This window comes from Vulpes vulpes, chromosome 4 (assembly GCF_048418805.1).
Source record: "Vulpes vulpes isolate BD-2025 chromosome 4, VulVul3, whole genome shotgun sequence".
Lineage (NCBI taxonomy): Eukaryota > Metazoa > Chordata > Mammalia > Carnivora > Canidae > Vulpes > Vulpes vulpes.
The window spans coordinates 31,446,896-31,467,915 of record NC_132783.1 but is presented as its reverse complement, the minus strand read 5'-3'; the positions used below and the strand labels follow the sequence as shown (position 1 = coordinate 31,467,915).

General features: G+C 37.5%; 1 protein-coding gene across 2 annotated transcripts in view; it reads left to right on the top strand.

Annotated features, from left to right (window-relative positions):
- The window catches only part of UGT8 (UDP glycosyltransferase 8), an 82,635-nt gene that overhangs the window by 13,498 nt on the left and 48,117 nt on the right, over positions 1 to 21,020 (top strand). For both annotated transcript variants that reach the window (XM_026013443.2, XM_072755361.1), the window contains exon 2: positions 15,518 to 16,341. In XM_026013443.2, the coding sequence (XP_025869228.1) occupies positions 15,520 to 16,341 (822 nt within the window). In that variant the 5' untranslated portion in view covers positions 15,518 to 15,519. The remainder of the gene's footprint in view (positions 1 to 15,517; positions 16,342 to 21,020) is intronic.

Genomic DNA, 21,020 nt, shown 5'->3' with positions numbered 1-21,020 from the left:
ATAAGAACTTAAAGTGTTATGCAGTCTCATCTATGAAACTTTTTTCGTTTGTTTAAAGATGAGATCAGAATAAAAACAAAGAATTTCCTTATTGTTTTGCTGAATGTTGATCACATGATGCAGTTGCATGGAGATAACTGTACCAGGCTGGTTTTGAAGAGATGAAGAGAAAAGAAACCCACACTTATTCCTGTATGATTTGTATATCATATATATTTTAAAACCGGGTATGGGATAAAAATCAAAAGTGTCTTAATATTAGCCACTATTTTCTTTATTAAAAAAGACAATTGCATTTTTTAAAATTGCAAACTTTTATCTCTGTGATTCTTGAAATGGTGCCTGAACTAGCAGTACCAGCATCACCTGGGAATTTGTTAGAAATGCAAATTTGGGGGACCATCCCATACCTCTAGAATCTGAAACTGTGAGGATGAAGCCAATAGTCTGTCTTAATAGGTTCTCCAGGTGGTTTTGATGCAGGCCTAAGGTGGAGAACCAGTGATCTCTGATAGTAAATATAATCAATTCAGTTTTTCCATGTGATGAAAACATTTTAGGGATAAAGAAAAACTAGGTATCGATTTCAAAATGCTTTTCTGTTAATACTTTGCTACATACACATTCTGCCCCTCAGTTTATTAAAAACAACCAAAATGGGTTGGATTAGTTGTTTACTTTGGCATGTTTTGCTATGACTGTGTGTGTAAGGGCAGCCCAGAGGTTCTCAATACTGTAATTACTTGACAAGCATTAAAAAAGCAAAAAAAAAAAAAAAAAAAAAGCTAAAACCAAAGTCTTATCTCCAGAAATTCTGATTTAATTGATAAGCTAAGAGCTGATAGGTAGGTTTTCAGGCTTCTCTAGATCCTATAGGCATCCCAGGTGATTATAAAGTCTGGTTAGAGTTGAGAGCCACTGGAACATAGCCATATGTTCAAAAATTGGCTCACTTACCACATTACTGTCCCTTAAAAAATTATATAGGTAAATTAGGTCCTTTCATTATTTTAAGCAAATTGCCTTTTGTGTATGTGCATTTAAAAAATAATTTGTTTTCCAGTAGTTACTGTATTGTTGACCACTTGAGCACTGTTAATCAGGTTTTATTATTATTAATTCTACTTCTTGGCTTTACCCTGAATCTTTTTTTTTTCAAATATTTTATTTATTCATGAGAGACACAGAGAAAAGCAGAGACATAGACAGAGGGAGAAGCAGGCTCCCTGTGGGGGATGAAGAAACCCTGGAATCTGCATTTTTAGTAACACCACAGGTGATTGTTTTGAACACGAACATTTGATAACTATTTTATTAGATAATTAAATCTGTGTTTAATATAGTTATATTTAATCACTATTATCAAGCATTAATTTGATATATGTTATATTCAAGGTACTGAGTGGCAGTATCTTGGTATCCATATTATCCTATTTTTCTTTCCCCTCTTTTGCTGGTTTTTATTTTATTTTTTTTTAAAGATTTATTTATTTGTTCTCACACAGAGAGAGAGGCAGAGACAGAGGGAGAAGCAGGCTCCACACAGGGAGCCCGATATGGGTGGGACTCGATCCTGGGTCTCCAGGATCACGCCCCGGGCTGAAGGCGGCACTAAACTGCTGAGCCACCTGGGCTACCCTTTTGCTTGTTTTTAATCTTACCTTCCCACCTGATGATTTTGGAAAAGTGCCCCAGGAGGGCCCGGGCCAACTATCACTGATAAGGGTATAGCATTGGGTTTCTCATGACAGGTTCACCATCTGTACTAGATGTCTGAAAAGATACTGGTAGTGTAGAAAAGTGGTGAAGCGCAGCTAACTTGGAATGCCACAGGAACAATAAAGGACACCAGAAATGTTCTTTATAACCTCTCCTTTACAAGGAGGTTTTTCGTGTGCCCCTTGGCCCTCATTAAAATCCCAGGTGCAGAATTAAAATTTTTATTTTTATTTATTTTTTATCTTAAGATTTTATTTAATTTTCTTTTATTTTAAAAATATTTTATTTATTCATGAGAGACACAGAGAGGCACAGACACAGGCAGAGGGAGAAGCAGGCTTCATGCCCAGAGCCTGACATGGGTCTCGATCCGGGCCTCCAGGATCACACCCTGGGCTGAAGGCAGTGCTAAACCACTGAGCCACCCAGACTGCCCCAGAATTAAAATTTTTAAATGGGCTTGCTACTGATTTATTTCTTTCATTATTTTGTGTGAATAAAGAAAGATCTGCCTGTATGGTACTTTTAGAAATTTATCTTAGTCTCATTTTCTTTAAGATGACATGTCAGTGAAAGGAATGTGGTATTAATGATAGAATATCTTCTATTGTGCCTTTTGATTTTGTTATTAGACACAAAAACTATTTTTAAAAACGTGAAAGTGTGTTAGAAATTTTGAATAAAAGCTTTTGACAAGTAGCCTTGGGTTAATTTGTTATTTTTAATTTGTGAAATGGAATGCGATTTCTCCCTTTGCATTTAGCATATTCCAGTTGTATTTCTGTGGTTATGTGTGCGCTTCCATACAAATACATAAGTATCTGATTTTCCCTAATGAATCAAAGCTATTAATTTGAGGAATTATTAATTTGAAAATCTGAGTTCTCTATCTTTATTAACTGCCAGCAGCCAACCTGAGTGGTTCTAATGCCTATGTAAGGTTTTTAGCCCTATTGCACTCCTAATTAATTAAAAATGCCTGACTACAGCCAGATTAATAGCAGTATTAACCAACAATAGATGGCCTTAATTTTCTAAGTTATTTCTCCCCAGCCTCCCACCCTCAGTCAGGGTGTTCCCATTTCACTGTGTGATTTTAGGGAGCTGCTTCCTTTTAGTAGTTTACTTGCAAGAAGGAAGTCCTAATGAAATTCAGCACAAGATACTGCCTGCATATGGAAGTAAATGCTTAAGCCTGGGCTGTTGGACAGCTAGGTCTCTAGCAATAAAGCAGTTTCCTCATATTTTGTCCACAGTTAAAATGTTTTTTCAGCTTCGTTTTCTTCTTCACATGGTGGGATATGAAAGTGGGTTATATGGTTGAGGACCTGAACTTTGGCAGTATACAAGATGCTAGATCTTGCTAAAGTTCTTATCTTCCTCAATCTTATTCTTGTCTGTGAGATGAGAACAACTCTTTTCCCTTGGTGAGGTCTCAGTGTAGAATGAGATCATGCTCATAAAACCTATGAGGCAAGGAAGGTACATAGTACAAAGCACAGCTCTTTTTAAGATCTGCTGTTAATAGTGTTATGTTAGGATGGAAGACCCAAGGGGCACCTGGGTGGCTCAGTCTGTTAAGTGTCTCCCTTCGACTCAGGTCATGATCCCAGGGGCCTGGCATCGAGGGCCAGGTCACGTTCCCAGCTCAGCAGGGAGTCCGCTTCTCCTTCTCCCCCTACTCATGCTCTTGCTCTCTCTCTCTCAAATAAATAAATAAAATCTTAAAAAAAAAAAAATGGGTGGTAGACCTGAGCTAGAGGGCGACCAGCTTGTTCTGGTTTGGCAGATAATGACACCAGCAGTTCCACATCCTGAAAATCCCCTCAGTTCTGGGCAAAGCAGGATGGCTGGTCACCCCAGTGCTGGAAACAGAGGCTCAAAAAACAATGACTTTAGAAAAAAGTAGTGTAGTGGCTTCCCAGAGAATGGTCATAATAGGCACGAGCAAGGCAGGGCTGATAGTCTCCTTCCACAGCGTCACTCACGGATCTTTGTTGTTGGACCTTTCCTGCTGTATACTTCAGCCTGCATGGTCCAGGATGTTAATCATTACCATGTTTTTCTTCCAGCCACCAGGAAAGTGAAAAGTGAAACCTCTAAAGGAATAAATTAGAGATTGCACGTATCACTTCCGCTTTTTGCCCATGTACTTTCACCAGAACTTACTTTATCCCTAAAACTAGCTCCTAGACAGGCTGCGAAATGACTTTGGTCTTTCTGGCGCTGAGCCGAGCTAAAGCAGAGGATCCTGTTACTAGGAAAGAGGAGGAAAATTATGCCCCAGCTGTCTCTCATATGCCTATTATGACATCCAATAAATTCCAGCTTCTCCTCACATTCTTTTGTTATTTAATATCACGGTCATGGGGATCCCTGGGTGGCTCAGTGGTTTAGCACCTGCCTTCGGCCCAGGGCGTGATCTTGGAGTCCTGGGACCGAGTCCAACATCAGGCTCCTGGCATGGAGTCTGCTTCTCCCTCTGCCTCTCTCTCTCTCATGAATAAATAAATAAAAAATATCGTAGTCGTTTTCTTGGTCATTTACACATTGAATGAGTAAGAAGTTATGAAAAAAGATCCCTAGATTTAAGGAAAAGCTGAGACGGAATCTGTATTTTGCTGCTTTCTTCCTCCAACTGCAATACACATTACCCTAGAAATTTTCTCTGTAATTCAGATTACAATGCCTCAGGCAAAAGCTTTTGACTATGATTTTGTTGAGAAGTAAGGCAGTTGATAAAATTGCACTTCATTCATTTAAGATTAAAGGAAAAGATGGGACTGTAGGTGGCAGTGCCTGTGGTCCAACTGCATATCCTGGTTCAAAATCGTAATTGCAGTCAGTTCATTCAGTAAATATTTATTAAGTACTTACTACATGGTTAGCAATGAGAATAAAATAGTTACCTGCTTTTACTAAAATCTCTATCCTTTTGGAGCTTAAATTGTCTAGTGGATACAGAAATTAATTTTATTTTCTCTTTTAAATTAAAGTAAAATACACATTCAGTGTTATATTAGTTTCAGGTGGCAAATAGTGATTGGACAATTCTGTACCTTCCTCAGTGCTCATCACAGTAACTATAGTCACTATTTGTCACCATCTGATGTTATTACAATATTACTGACTATATTTCCTATGTTCTACATTTCAATTCCATGACTTAATTATTTTAGAACTGGAAGTTTGTACCTCTTAAACTCTTTTACCTATTTTACACACAGCCCTCCCAATTTTCCTTTGGCCACCACCAGTTCTCTATATTTAAATGTTTTGGGTTTGTTCATTTGTTTTTTTTTAGATTTCTCATATAAGTGAAATTTATACCATACTTGTCTTTTTCTGACTTGTTTCACTTAGCATAATACCCTCTCAGTCCATCCGTGTTGTTGCCAATGGTAAGTTCTCATTTCTTTTTGTGGCTGAGTAATATATTGTGCATATACACTACATCTTCTTTATTCATCTATCAGTGGGTACTTTGGTGACTTCCGTATCTTGGCTTTTGTAAATAATGCTACAGTAAACATATAAATTTTCAAATTTATGTTTTCATTTTCTTTGGATAAATACCTAGTAGTGGAATTATTGGATCATATGATATTTCTATTTTTAATGTTTTGAGGAACCTCCATACTTTTTTCCATAGTAGCTGCACTAATTTACATTTCCATCAACAATGCACAAGGTTCCCTTTTCTCTACATCCTCACCTACACTTGTTATCTCTTGTCTTTTTGGTACTAGCCATTCTGACTGGTGTGAGGTGATACTCCACTGTGGTTTTAATTTTCCTTTCCTTGATGATTAGTGATGTTGAGCATCTTTTTGTGAGTTTGTTGATCATCCTCATGTCTTCTGTGGAAAAATGTCTCTTTCAGGTCCTCTGCCTAATTTTTTATCAGATTTTTTTGTTTGTTTTTGTGTTGAGTTGTGTAGGTTCTTTATATATTTTGGATATTAGCCCCTTATCACATATATCATTTGCAAATGTCTTCTCCCAGTCACTAGGTTGCCTCTTTGTTTTGTTGATGGTTTCCTTTGCTGTGTAAAAGCTTTTCATTTTTGTGTAGTTCCAGTATATTTTTTGTTTTTGTTTCCCTTGCCTGAGGAGACCTATGTAGAAAAATGTTGCTAAGGATGATTTCCAAAGGATTACTATCCATATTTTCTTCTCGGAGTTTTATAGCCTCAGGTCTCAAATTTATGTTTTTAATTCATTTTATTTTCAATTTTATTTTTGTGTAAGAAAGTAGTCCAGTTTCATTCTTTTGGATGTATCTGCTGTTTTTCCAGCAGCATTTATCAAAAAAACTCTTTTCCCCTCTTTGTGTGCTTGTGTCCTTTGTCGCAGGTTAATTGACCATGTAGGTGTGGGTTTTTTCCAGTCTCTCTGTCCTGTTCTATTGATCTTTATGTATGTTTTTGTGCTGGTACCTTACTGTTTTGATTATTATAGCTTTGTAGTGTATCTTGAAATCAGGATTGTAATACCTTCAGCTTTGTTCTTCTTTCGCAAGATTGCTCTGGCTATTCAGGTGTTTTGGGGCTCTGATGTAGTTTTGGAATATAGACAGTATAGGCGGGGTTGGTACCGTGAGGTCTGGAGCCAACGACCAGGAAAGAATTCTTAAGATGTCTTTGGTGCAAAGTGGTGGTTTTACTAAAGCCTGGGGACAGGACCTGTGGGAAGGAAGAGCTGGTGCCCTGGGCTTGTGAGGGGTGGCTGATTATGTATCTGGGAGTTGGAGGTAAGGAAAGGATTTTCTTATGCTGAGGAGGATCTGCAAGATATTGGAGGCCATTGTCAAGTTAATGTTGTTTTCCTCTGGCAAAGCATTAACTTTAAGACTGTTGGGAACTTCCTGGAGGAACATTATGCTCTGCCTATTTCAAGTATCTTGTCTATGGGCTGCAGGTTATAAGGACATTTAATTGTATCTACATTTCCTTCGGGAAGCTAGGTTATTGATAAAAAAAAAAAAAAAAAAAAATAGGGCAGCCAGGAGAGCCTGAGGAATGTCACAGGTATCCTACCTGGGCTGGGGGTGTGGGGTATCAGTTTATGCTTTGTCCTCAGATAGACTTCTGCTCTCTCATCAGTTCCATACACAATTTAGGATTATTTGTTCTAGTTCTGTGAAAAATGCTGTTGGTATTTATTTAAAAGCACCGGTAATGATTCATAATTAGTCTTTACTTTGATAGATTTGATTTGATTTTTTTTTATTTTTAATTTTACTGGATGTTATTTTCCTAGGCTTACTTATAAAAGGTGCTTTGAAGAGAGATGAAATTATTCTAACAATATTTCATGTAGTACCAAGGTTGACCTCTGGTGGTAGTTATGATTGATGTATTTTTTCATCTTATTGCAGTCTTCATAATACGAAATGCTGGGGAAACTTAAAAGTACTGAGAAATTTAGCTATTCAGCTTGCCAGACTACATAATCTGCTTTGGGGACTAAATCATCCACTTCATTTTTCTAAATAGCTCAATTCACCACATATAGACATGATTTTAAATTTCCCTTTAGCCTTTTTTTGGTAAAGATTTCATTCATTTATTTATTTAATGAGAGAGACGTAGACATAGGCAGAGGGAGGAGCAGGCTCCTGGAGGGGAGCCTGATGTGGGACTCAGTCCCAGGACTCTGGGACCATGCCCTGAGCTGGAGGCAGACACTCAACTACTGAGCCACCCAGGTGTCCCAAATTTCCCTTTAGCCTTTATTTTGTTTTTCCTTTAATGCAAAAACACTTTGATTAATTCTTGTTTAAAATTATAGGTTTTCTTTCAAGTTTTTATTCAAATACCAGTTAATGTACAGTGTAATATTAGGTTCAGGTGTACAATATAGTGTGATTCCATACTTCCATACAGCACCTGGTGCTCATCACCTTTCTTCATCCCCATCACCTGTTTCACCCCTCTGTCACTCCCTCCCCTATGGTAACCCTCAGTTTGTTCTCTAGAGTTAAGAGTCTGTTTCTTGGTTTGCCTCTCTTTCTTTTCCCCCTCTTTTTCCTGAATTGTTGAGCTGCTGGGCTGGCAGGCTACGAAAGCTTAAATTCTTTCCTATAGTTTATGTGCTTGCCATTTTTTTTTTTCCTGTATAGTTCATCCTCATGTGTACTTTTCAGTTCAGCATTATTCATGATTTAGCCTCAAATAACAAAAACCAAAGAAATGATTCTTTCATTTGGTAGCCACTGGTGATTCTCTCTTTTTTTTTTTTTTTTTTTTTACTAAATAGGTGAAAATAGCATTTTAAAGTAAGGTTGCTAGAGGTCTCCTAAGGTAGCTGTTAGACTGATATTATGACTCCTGCTTGAGAAAATGGGAAAAATGAGGGATTCATGAAATTTATTTTTTTATCTTAAAAAAAATCCCAGTAGTATAGGGGCACTTGGGTGGCGCAGTAGGTTAAGCTTCCTACTCTTGGTTTTGGTTCAGGTGGTGATCTCCGTGTCATCTATGCGCTGAGCATGGAGTCTACTGAAGACTCTCCCTCTCCTTCTGTCCCTTCCCCTGGCTCTCTCTTTTTTTCTCTCTAAAATAAATAAATAAATCTTTAAAAAAATCTTAGTAGTATATTGGGGTGTTCTGTTGTTGAATTTCAGTGGAAGTGAACCATTGAGGTTTAGGAGCAAGAAGGATAGAGCTAATCTATTTTTTTTTTCTGGTGTTCTAAGGACTTGGCCTTAGATGGATCTTAGATTTACAAATGAGTGTTTTGGATACACAGCATTCAAGTAAAGTGCTACTCTCATATCCTTGCTGAATTAATTTGCACTTAAATGTTAATGGCTTCCCTATGGTGAGAGGTGTGCACTCTTATTAAAACTGGCATTGTTTCTTGTCATGAATGCAAACATATAGAAATGATTTTTAATATAAAGAAGAAAGGATGGGCTAATATGTAAAATGAAATTTGTTTAGAGTCTTTGGATTCTGGATTTTCTTCAATACTGTGACAATGGAATACAGTCAAGTAGCAGTAGCATCTCAGAACTAAGAAAGAATTGGAGGAGAAAAGGGATTATTAGTGTATAGTGTTAGAAAAAAGTCCAATTAGATAAATGTTCAGAGGAAAGGGCATTTGTGTGAATATTATGAGGTATTTAGTGCCCTTAACAATGAGTGTTTGGGCAGAGTGGTGGTGGAGGCAATGCCAGGCTTTAATTATCTGGGGAGTAAGTAGGGCTCACTTACTGATATTTAATATATTTATATATCTTAAATTAATTAATTAAATATATTTTAATATAGACACTGATACTTTAAGAGATTTGATTGAGGAGAGTGGGAGTAAAGCTCCAGGGGCATGGAAATGGAATGAATGTGTTATAAATATTACATATTTTTGATAGAAAACTTCAAAAACCTGGAAATATAAAAGTAAGAAGAGAAACAAAATCCTTCAGTTTGAAAATCCAAATTGACTACTGATAAGTTTATTTACTTTGTGAGTCAGTATAATCATTTTGTGTATACATGTATGTGATAGACATATAATTTTCTATAATACTCCATTGTAAAATGTACTATGATGTGATTAATCTTCAATTGCTGGATTCCTATTGGTTTCTGGCTATTTGCTATTAAAAGTAAATACAGGAACATCTATGTACATGCATGCGGGTATTTCTTTTCTTTAAATTTTATTTATTCATGAGAGACACAGGAAGAGAGAGAGAGAGGCAGAGACACAGGCAGAGGGAGAAGCAGGCTCCATGCAGGGAGCCTGACATGGGACTCGATCCCAGGTCTCCAGGATCACACCCTGGGCTGAAGGCGGCGCTAAACCGCTGAGCCACCTGGGCTGCCTGCATGCTGGTATTTCTGATGTAGAGTCATTACATAAATGTAAAATGATGTGCCAGTTGTTTTCCAAAACAGTTGCACCAGTTTACATTTTCATCACCGGCCTAAAACTGTGTTATCATTCAAAATGATATTCCTGCAAATTTTATAAAAGAAAAATCTAGTTTGCTTTGTTCAGTCATTTGGCAGATTTTAGCTCCTTGCCTTTAACTGGGAGGTTAGGTTCAAACTGTGTATGAATGTGGTGTGTTCGGTGGCCAGCGCTTTCTCTAAGGTGCATAGAGAAGGAGCCCAAAGCCACCTCCCGTATGCCAGCTTTAGGAGGGTGTTACCTTGAGTTATCTGTTCTAATCACTCTTTAGGCAGCTTATCTCTCTATCTAGAGAACTGATGTGCATTTTTACTTTGGGGAGTAAATGCAACTGCCTCTGCTTTACCTCCACGGAAGTGAAGGGAAGATGTAATAGATGGGGAAAACTGCTCCAACTCCTCTTTCCAGAACTGTCCCTTGTGATTTCTTGCTCCACCCACTACTCTAGCTCCCAGGCTTGTCCACTTAAGCTCTCCGCCGTTCTGGAAGCTGTTTTCACCTCTGGTACCGGATTCTCTTGTGTGTTCTGGGCATGACTTCCTCCATTCACTTTTATTCCTCAGTAAGATATTCTTAGCATTTGTTTTCTAGAAATTTGTCAAAAATCTATTACACTGATGACTGTAGCCCTGCCCACACCTCATTTCCTCATACCCATTCTCAGAGATATTAGATATGCCCTTTTATGTACTTTCCTATCATTTCTAAAGAAGCTTTAGGAAGAAAGGAGTGAAAACATTTGTGCTCAGTCAGTCATCTTAGACTGGAAACCTCTGCTCCAGATGTTTCAAACATTCCAAAAATATTCTGTGATTTTGTAGTCAAATCTAATAAGAATCTGCAATAAGAATTTTTCTTTCTGCTCACCTTGTTTCCTTCTCTTTCCAGAGATCATTTAAAGCTCAACACTTTTATTGGCTGTATTAAAAAAAAATAATGCTATTCTATCTGATTTACTTTGGGGAAAGTCTGAGATAAAAAATTCAGTGATTCTGTTTCTCAAGTATAAAGCCAATTTTTTAACACTCCATTTCAATAGGAAGTTATTCCTTCCTAATCTACCTGTTTTGCTTTCTTCATCTCATGTGATGTTCGTATTTATTCAAGGAATTCTTATTTATATGAATTCTTATACGAATAAATTCGTATTTATTCAAGGCTATCTACCTACCTTCTTGTAATTCTACTTATTTGAAGTAGAATTCTTAGGCTAAATTCATAGTGTTTTAATTATTTTTAAAAATATCTTTTAACATTTATCCTTGCTGTCCTGAGGCTTTACTGTTTATTCTCTCTTGTATCTTCTAACAAGTGAACATGGGTATAATTTGGTCAAATTCCAAACAAAACAAAATGAACTATCTAGTGGGATTTTGTGAGGAATTTGTTCAGTCTACTTATGGGGAGGATTGACTTTTCAAATACCATCTTTCATCAAAATAATAAGAGTATTTTTATACAACTAGTATTATTTCTATGTGTATGTATTTAGGGAAAGGCTTGTTGAACTTAGTATAGCAAACAAATATCCTTTTTAGTTAATTTCTTTTTTTTTTTTTTTAAAGTTCTTTTTTTTTTTAATTTTTATTTATGATAGTCACAGAGAGAGAGAGAGGCAGAGACACAGGCAGAGGGAGAAGCAGGCTCCATGCACCGGGAGCCCGATGTGGGATTCGATCCCGGGTCTCCAGGATCGCGCCCTGGGCCAAAGGCAGGTGCCAAACCGCTGCGCCACCCAGGGATCCCTTTTTAGTTAATTTCAAAGGTACTTTATGTACTTTATTGTTTATGTTTTTTTAAAATATTTATTTATTTATGATAGACACAGAGAGAGAGAGAGGCAGAGACACAGGCAGAGGGAGAAGCAGGCTCCATGCAGGGAGCCCAACGTGGGATTGTGGGACTCAATCCCAGGTCTCCAGGATCGCCCCCTGGGCCAAAGGCAGGCGCCAAACCGCTGAGCCACCCAGTGATCCCCTATGTACTTTATTGTTATTGTAAATGAGTTACTTTCATCACATATTATTTAAAAACAATTCTTATGGGACCCCTGGGTGGTTCAGCGGTTTAGCACCTGCCTTTAGCCTAGGGCATGATCCTGGAGTCCCAGGATCAAGTCCCACATCAGGCTCCCTGCATGGAGTCTGCTTCTCCCTCTGCCTGTGTCTCTGCCTCTTTTTCTCTGTGTCTCTCATGAATAAATAAATAAAATCTTTAAAAAAAATAAAAATAAAAACAATACTTATTATTTTTATTAAGAGTAACATATGTCCATTATAGAAAATGTTAAATTAAAATTTACTCTTGTAATTTACACTATTATATGCATATCGTAAGTAATATGCATATCACTTAAAATGCATTTAAGTTTCTTTCCTGTCTTTTAATGTTTTGATAGTTAATTTTCTTTTTAGCACTGAGTAATATTCCACTCCAGTTTATTTATCCATTTACCTGCTGGAGGATATGTTGATTGCTTCCAAGTTTTGGCAATTATGAATGAAGCTGCTATGCACATCCGTGTACAGGTCTTTGTGTGCACCTAAATTTTCAACTCTTGGGTAAATACCAAGGAGCACAATTGCTGGATCATATGTTAGTTTTGTAAAAAAACACTAACCTGCCTTCCAATGTGGCTGTGCCATTTTACATTCCCACTGAGAGTTCCTGTTGCTCTGTATTCTCTCCAGCATTTGGCATTATCAGTGTTCTGGATCTTGGCCATTCTGACAGGTGTGTAGTGGTATCTCATGGTTTTAATTTTGCATTTCCCTGATGACTTATGACGTGAGCATCTTCCTATATGCTCCTTTGCCATCCGTATGTTTTCTTTATGAGTTACCTATTAAGGTCTTCAGCCCTATTTAAAATTATGTTGGTTACTTTCATATTGTTGAATTTTAAGAGTTCTTTGTGTATTTTGGACAATAGTCCTTTATCAGATGTGTCTTTTACAAATGTTTTCTCCCAGTCTGTGGCTTGTCTTCTCATTCTCTTGACATTATCTTTAGAGCAGAAATTTTTAATATTGATTAACTCCAGCTTATCAGTAGACACACTCTGATAAGTCTGGACTAGCAAGAATCTTACTATTTTTGTTTTGTTTTGTTTGTTTGTTTGTTTGTTTTTAAGAATCTTACTATTTGTTGGTAGTTGTATTAGTCATTCTGTTATCCACTGCAGTGATGTTTATGAGATTAAAGTACTGTTATAGTCCTTCATACTTAGTCTTGTATTTGAACAGCAGAATGACACACTTGCACAAATGATGCTTCTTTGTTGGTAATCAGTATTTTTTCATGAAGACCTAATAGACATCGTTTTTATAAGATATTTTGTCACAAATATTTTTATTTTTGCATACTTTCAGAATCTATATAGACAGAATATATGCACTTTTCTAACTTTATATTAGTACTGTAGCCACTAGTACTAAATTAATTTAGCCACATGTTAAAATTTAAAATTCAGTTTCCCAATCACAGTAACTACACTTCAGCTGCCCAGTATTGGATAGGAGGGATATAGAACATTTTCATATTCACAGAAAGCTCTATTGAACAGTGCTGTTCTTGAACACAGGCAGTTGTGCATTTAAAGATTTTTTTCTGTGATTTCTTTTTACTTCATAGTAATTACTGAAATAAAATATTAAAATCAAAAAGCAAGAATAGAATAAAAAGCTCAGTGAAAAGGTTGGTTTCCCTACTATTATTTTTTATTTTGTATCTTATTTATGGTAGATAAAGCAGTGGTTTTAACTGCTACTGAATAAACTGTGTGTTTGCTGCTCAGCTAAATGCAAAAGACAATGGGCAGAGCAGTTCCTATGATTGGTCCCTCAGCTGTTACGTCTTCTTGGACAAGCAAATAGTGACAGGTAGTATTAATAACAGCAGTGGACCCTAGCTGCTGCAATAACTGTGTTTGCATAAATTTCATCCCTAGAATTAGGAACATCTCTACTGAGAATCCCTAATTTTTAATTCCTTGGATTTGGAGGCTGCACCACAGAGAGACAGTACAGTAGAATAAGGTCAGGGAAGTTTCCTCCAAGATTGGCTATTTAGGGATGCCTGGGTGGCTTGGTTGGTTAAGTGTCTGCCAACGGCTTGGGTCATGATCCCAGGGCCCCAGGGATCAAGCCCCATGTCAAGCTTCCTGCTCAGTGGGGAGCCTGCTGTCCCTCTCCCTCTGCTGTTCCCGCTATGTGTGTTCTCTGGTGCGTTCTCTCTCTCCCTCCCTCTCCCTCTCTCTCTCTCTCTTAAATAAATAAATAAATCTTAAAAAATTTTTTTACAAAAGATTGTCTATTTTTTTCATTGACCATGTAATTACAAAATAAACTTACTTCATTGTTATAGAAATAGTGTTTTCTCCAAATTTATTTTTTTAAAGCCATCATTTAATTCAAGCAACATTTAACACAGGCTTTTATGTGCTTATAATGTGCATTACTTCTGTTTACTCTTAATGGTATAGGGTCAACATCTAGAAATAGCTTGAAAATTTCCTTGGAGTGAGAGGAAAAAAGGCACCTGGAGATAGATTTTTCATAGTTTAATCTTGATATTGGAAGAATCGATCATTTGCCTGCTATTGACTTTCTTTTTTGTTTTTCTTAGGTTGCTTGTAGTGTTTGAATGCTGAGAAGGTATAGTTGCTAAAACTGCATTTAGTTGGTGGGAGTTTGTGAGAGTAGGCTGGTTAATATATGTTAATGAGTAAAAATAGATATTGATTCGGTAATGTGCATATAAATCTATTTTAAGTTGTTCCTCCAGGTAAAAAGATCCAGCTTGCATGGTTAACTACTGTTTAGATCTTTTTTCTATTTGGAGGCTAACTTAGAGTCTAAGTAAAAATTATACTGGGTAGGGTAGGAGGAGTTTGCACACTACATAGCCCCCCCCCCAGAGGTAGGACACTTAATTCTAAAAAATAACAGAGGACAACTCTAACTATTGTACATAATCTACTACCATGAAAGGTAGGAGAAGTGATAGGTGTCATGTGTACAGCCATCCTCTAATTTGCTATTTGCACCTGAGTTACAGATACAACACAAAGAAGTGTGGTCTGGGATATATTCGTTCATCATCAGTTCTTCCATAAGCATTTACAAAGATCCCGTTAATTCTCTTGGATTTTTCTATTAAAAGTTTCTTTCAGTGCCCTGAGATGAATTGGTGAATTGATAGAGATTGCATAAATAGAGACTGCCAGGACACATCAGGGTATTTAGGTAAAGGGGAAATTCACAATAAAGTAATTTTTCCTGTAGAAAAATGTCTTTTCTATAGAACTGTTAACTTGAAAGGATTATTTTTTAAAACATAATCTTTCTTTGATATGCTTTGATGATAACTGGGAATGTAACTGCTGTGATCAAATGATTTAAAAAGAGACATACATGCTGATGCACCCAGAAATCAAAAATCTTGGCTCTTCTTCCTGAAATTAGCATTGATGTTTAATTAAAAGATAAACAGATGTTCCATAGATATCTTACAGCGATTATTCAAAGAAGAAAGATCTTCAGACATTCAATCTTATAAAAGTTTTATTTCAGAGTTTCATAAATCTAGTTCTCTAAAAGAAATCTAGTTCTCTATTATTGATGCAGTCATGTGCTCTGAAATGGATACATTTTAAGTATATTTCAGTTTCTGTCAGCTTTGCTGTCAGTTCTATACCTTAAAAAAATTGTCTTTCAAAAATAGAGAGGTAATTAAACCAGTATCAGGATACTTTTAAACAGTGATACTTAGACAAAGTAGTGGATCACGAGAGATACTACGAAAAAAATTCTGTGGTTGTTTTGCAGGGTAAGGATTGTACTTTGTTTTAAGTAGTTTTCCGGTTGTCATTTCAGCTATGAAGTCTTACACTCCGTATTTCATGCTCCTGTGGAGTGCTGTTGGGATAGCGAAGGCCGCCAAAATCATCATCGTGCCGCCAATTATGTTTGAGAGCCATATGTACATTTTCAAGACACTAGCCTCAGCCTTGCATGAGAGAGGCCACCGTACAGTGTTTCTTCTCTCCGAAGGCAGAGACATCGCGCCATCTAATCATTACAGCCTCCAGCGATACCCAGGAATTTTTAACAGTACCACCTCCGATGCTTTCCTGCAGTCCAAAATGCGGAATATTTTCTCTGGGAGATTAACAGCAATCGAACTGTTTGACATACTAGATCACTATACCAAGAACTGTGACATGATGGTTGGCAACCGCGCCCTGATTCAGGGTCTGAAGAAGGAAAAGTTTGACCTGCTGCTGGTGGACCCTAATGACATGTGTGGATTTGTGATAGCTCATCTTTTAGGAGTTAAATATGCTGTATTTTCAACTGGCCTTTGGTATCCTGCGGAAGTGGGTGCTCCTGCCCCATTAGCTTACGTCCCAGAGTTTAACTCACTCCTCACAGACCACATGAACTTGCTGCAGAGGATGAAAAATACCGGCGTTTACCTCATTTCCAGATTAGGGGTCAGCTTTCTGGTTCTTCCCAAATATGAAAGGATAATGCAGAAGTACAACCTGCTGCCAGAGAAGTCCATGTACGACTTGGTCCATGGGTCCAGTCTGTGGATGCTGTGTACAGATGTAGCACTGGAGTTTCCAAGACCCACTCTGCCTAATGTTGTGTATGTAGGAGGAATCCTAACCAAACCAGCCGGCCCACTACCAGAAGTAAGGTTTGCTGAACTCCTTGGTAATCTTTTCTAAATATAAAGGTCAATTTGTCAGTTTTGATTTTTGGAAGAGATAGGATTGGTTATCATTGGCTAGCAAATGCTACTCGAAAAAGTAGTTAAGACAGTAGAGCCGACTAAGGTCCCTTCCCTTGAGGATGCACCATTTCCCTGGAGCATGTTCCTTTGATGGAGCCTTTCTCCAATGTTGAGAGGCCATTTTGCCACATGGTCAATAGACTGGCTGGGAAATAGACTTTTGATTAATAACTATAGTATGTGAGGAGAATGTAGTTAGGTAGCTTTAATGAGCATAAGTGGTTTTTCTTTTAATTAAACACAGAATTTGCTCTTTTTCCTCCCAGATAGCACAATGACCGGTTTCCACATCTAGATTAGGTTCACTGAAGTCAAATAAACAGAAACCATGGGAATAGAGGGTCTTCTTGCAGCAGTCATAACCACTAAACAGCTTATGTCCAACAATGAAAATAAAGTAGTAATTTCTATCAAACTAAGGAGCTGACTAATTTTTAGTAAGTAACTGTTTTAAAGCAATCCTGCCCCATTGAGATTTCATTTCAAAGATGGAATTGATTGTACTTTAACAAAACCCTGTCTTCTATCTAAGTCAAATGTAAGTTCTTTTTTTCTGGTTGAGCTGTCAGCGAATCCCTTGTGTCTCTTCTCCATCCCAGTTTGTTTTGTATTATTATGTCAAACTCGTAGGGGTCATACCTGTGGATCTGTTGTCGTTGGGGTTTCTTACCTCAGGCTGGCTCTCTGGATTTAATCTCAACATCTGATGGCATTTACCAGGAAGCAACAAGTTTGTTCTATAATCCTTTATTTTTTTTCTAAAGACTTTATTTATTCATGAGAGACACAGAGAGAGGCAGAGACACAGGCAGAGGGAGAAGCAGACTCCGTGCCGGGAGCCTGATGTGGGACTCAATCCTGGGACCCCAGGATCACACCCTGAACCAAAGGCAGATGCCCAACCGCTGAGCCACACAGGCATCCCTTATTCTAATCCTTTAGAATTGCATTTAATAAGTAATACTTTGATATATTTCACGTAACATGAAAAAAATAGAGCTTGCCAGATTTCAGGCCTGTACCACCTAGTAGTTCAAACCGATGCTGCCAGTGGAGGCCTTTGAGGGCACAGCTGTTCTCTCTGACATCAACTGTAGAGGATAGGAATTAATTTCAACTTTCCTCAGCCATTCATGAATTTAACCAAGCCCATTTCAAATCTTTAAATATTCTCTGCCAGGGTCACCACGTGATGTATTAACTACCCTTCTTGAAGGGAGCTAAAATCAGATTTAGAAGTAGCTTCTAAAAGACTTGGTGAGCTGGTCTGTCTTTACTCTGAGTCATTCATAATGTTACACAGATGAGGGTTCCCTCCAGGTCTTCATTTTTTCCCGACCAGAGAGCACTGCACTTTCTGGTTTCTGTTTGGGGGCTGTATCCCTTATTTGGTCACATGATTGAAGGAGGGATTGGTGATGAAAAGGATTGTTCTAAAGAATCTTTAGTCCCTGTATATTTGTCTTGAATTGCAGCAACTTGAACTATATAGCACAAGTACAGAATTATATATTTTTTAAAGATTTTATTTATTTATTCATGAGAAACACACAGAGAGAGGCAGACATAGACAGAGGGAGAAGTAGGCTCCCTGCAGGGAGCACGATGCAGGACTCGATCCCAGGATCCCAGGATCACGATCTGAGCCAAAGGCAGACGCTTAACCACTGAGCCACCCAGGTGCCCCAGAATAATATTTTATGGGTTTTATTTTTCTATCCTTTAGCCTTCATTAAGATACATAGCACATGAGAATATTTCTTTTTTCCCTATAACCCAGGCTTATCTTTTCTTCCATGGGTCCTTTTGCTCATTAGTTTCACTATTTTATTTTACTTTTAAACCATCTTTGGAGTGGTTTTGGAGACTTATATAAGGTTATTACTTAAAATGTTCTCCAACTTGCATAATTTCTAGTTTGATCCAAGCTTGACTGACTCTGTGAGCCTCTCTGTTCTTTTTTTCCTCTTTGGGCTTTTTTTTTTTTTTTTTTTTTACGATTTTATTTATTTATTCACAAGAGACACAGAGAGAGAGAGGCAGACACAGGCAGAGGGAGAAGAAGGCTCCATGCAGGGAGCCCAACATGGGACTTGATCCCAGGATTCCAGGATCACGCCCTGGGCCAAAGGCAGGCTTTAAACCACTGAGCCACACAGGGATCCCCACTTTGAGCTTTTTGTAATGATTCTTTTGAAAATGTGCTTTTTGTTTACAATGTCTACTTTGGCTTTGCCACTCAGGTCACACACACAGACACATAAAAATATAGCATATGCATGTGTTATATATATAGACCTAGATGTGTCTGTTATTATCATTGGAGAGCATCTTAGGTCATAAGTGTGAAGGGCTGTTTTCCTTTCAGTATGCCATTTGCAAAGTTTTTCGCTAGGGAGTATTTTGAAGGATGAGGTGTCTTACCCTTTCAGATATTTCTTACTCTGTTGAGGTTTTATATGCTTAGGAACACATGTGTTCCTACTGGGATTTCTCTAGTAGATTTGTCTGATACGATAACCTGTACCTCACGGTTCTACAAGTTAATAAGTTTCTCAAATGCCTATATTATTTACAGGTCATAGTTGTGACACTAAAATAATAGACCCTAGCAAGTGACCATTTAGAACACATGATTCACTAATAACAGCTTAATTGTTAACTGCCTTGGTATCTTACACTGGGAATGGATTGGAAGGTTAGAACCAAGGGAATGGTTAGAAGCTTTCATAACATTTGAGCCCAGAGAAACTCTAGAGAGCATCTAGTTCAATTCCATTAATGTAGTTTACTTTTTCCCTCTCAAAATAGAGAAAATAGTCCATTCATTTGTCACATAGGAGATTCAGGGTTTTTGGATGTCTCCTCCAAGGCCATTAAGCTAGTTTGAGGCACAGCCAAGTGAAGTGTCAATTATTTTGCTGTGATTGGATATTTTGTCAAGAAGTCTAGTCTCTTGTTACTCATATTACTCATTTACACATTTATAGTGTATACATTATATACATTAGAGTGTATTAATCTATGCAGAGACAAATATTTCTCAGTTCTTTATTTGATATCTTAAAGATTACAAGGATTTGATATGGGAGTCAAATTTTATTTATTTATTTATTTAAAGATTTTATTTATTTATTAGTGAGACACACACACAGAGAGAGAGAGAGAGAGGGAGAGACACAGGCAGAGGGAGAACCAGGCTCCATGCAGGGAGCCCGATGTGGGACTCGATCTGGGGTCTCCAGGATCAGGCCTTGGGCTGAAGGCGGCACTAAACCGCTGAGCCACCTGGGCTGCCTGAAAGTTAAATTTTAAATCATACATACTCTTTCTTATGCTTTAGAAATTTAATAATAGTAATTAGACAGAATCCAAATGCTTTGATTACAAAGTATTGTATTGGCATAAAGGGAAGCAGTTGTGTGCCTTGATAATATAGTCATTTTAAAATGCCTGTTAGCAATGTGCCTACTTTATCATATGCTATTTGCTACCTGACTGCCCAGAGTGTGAGTCCTTAAAATGTGTCAGTGAAGAGGAGGAGGTCTGGGTTGGATCACATCTACTCTGTCATTGCAGGGGGGGTAGAGAACATGAATACACATTTTTTTAGAAAAGAACATTTGCCTCAGCCAGGAAGGAGATCTATACACAGATCCCTATTTGACTAGGTCCTTTATGTGAATGAAATAGTATCTAAGAGAGAGTGATTGTAGCTTTTAGCAGTTTTAGTAGGGGGGAATAATAATGATTCCTAAAGATTAGTACATTTCCTTAGGGAGTCTATTTTTAAAATGAACGTATTTCGGGTGGTAATTTTTAAGTGATTTTTCATTAACTGAAATGGCCAGACCCTGTCAAGCAGCCGATCTCTCCCACTTTTCTGCTTCTACAGCCCCGAACTGTTTTTGTACTTAATAGATTGTACTTTAACTATTGGTTTTTCACATGGCTTTCTCCCTAACTAGAATGTGGATGCCTCAAAGGGTGGATTCCCCTACTTACTCATCTTTGTACCCTGAGTATCTGGAAAATGGTAGGCATTCAATGAATGTTTAAGATTAAATGAACTGCATCAAATAGAAATAGTTGCAAAAAAAAATGGTTTCAGCAATTACAACAATGTGAATATTATAGCCATTATCTGCTTATTTCAAATTTATGCCCACATACCATCCCAGCCGCTAAGCAACCAAACATTCCAGGCTAAGTTATTTTAATGAATTAGAATTGCTATATAATGTTATTGATATTGACAAAAGATCGTCATGCGTTACTCAGTTGGTGAACTAAATGGTCTCTACTGTGCTCCAAATATACATACGACCAGGATTAGTGGTATAACCTATTAGTCAGTGGTATAAATCATTCTACCTATTGCTGTCTTGCAAGATGTTTTGAGGTGATGAGGTACTCATTTGGTATACCTCAAAGGTGCTTTATTGCCAGGCTTGGAGTATAAAGGGCATCTTCATTTCACCAGCCATAGAGACATTTTTAATTTACGAAAACAATCCCCAGGAGAGATACAGATAAAGAGATAAACAGAGCTAAGAAAGAGCATGAGACCAAGGGTGG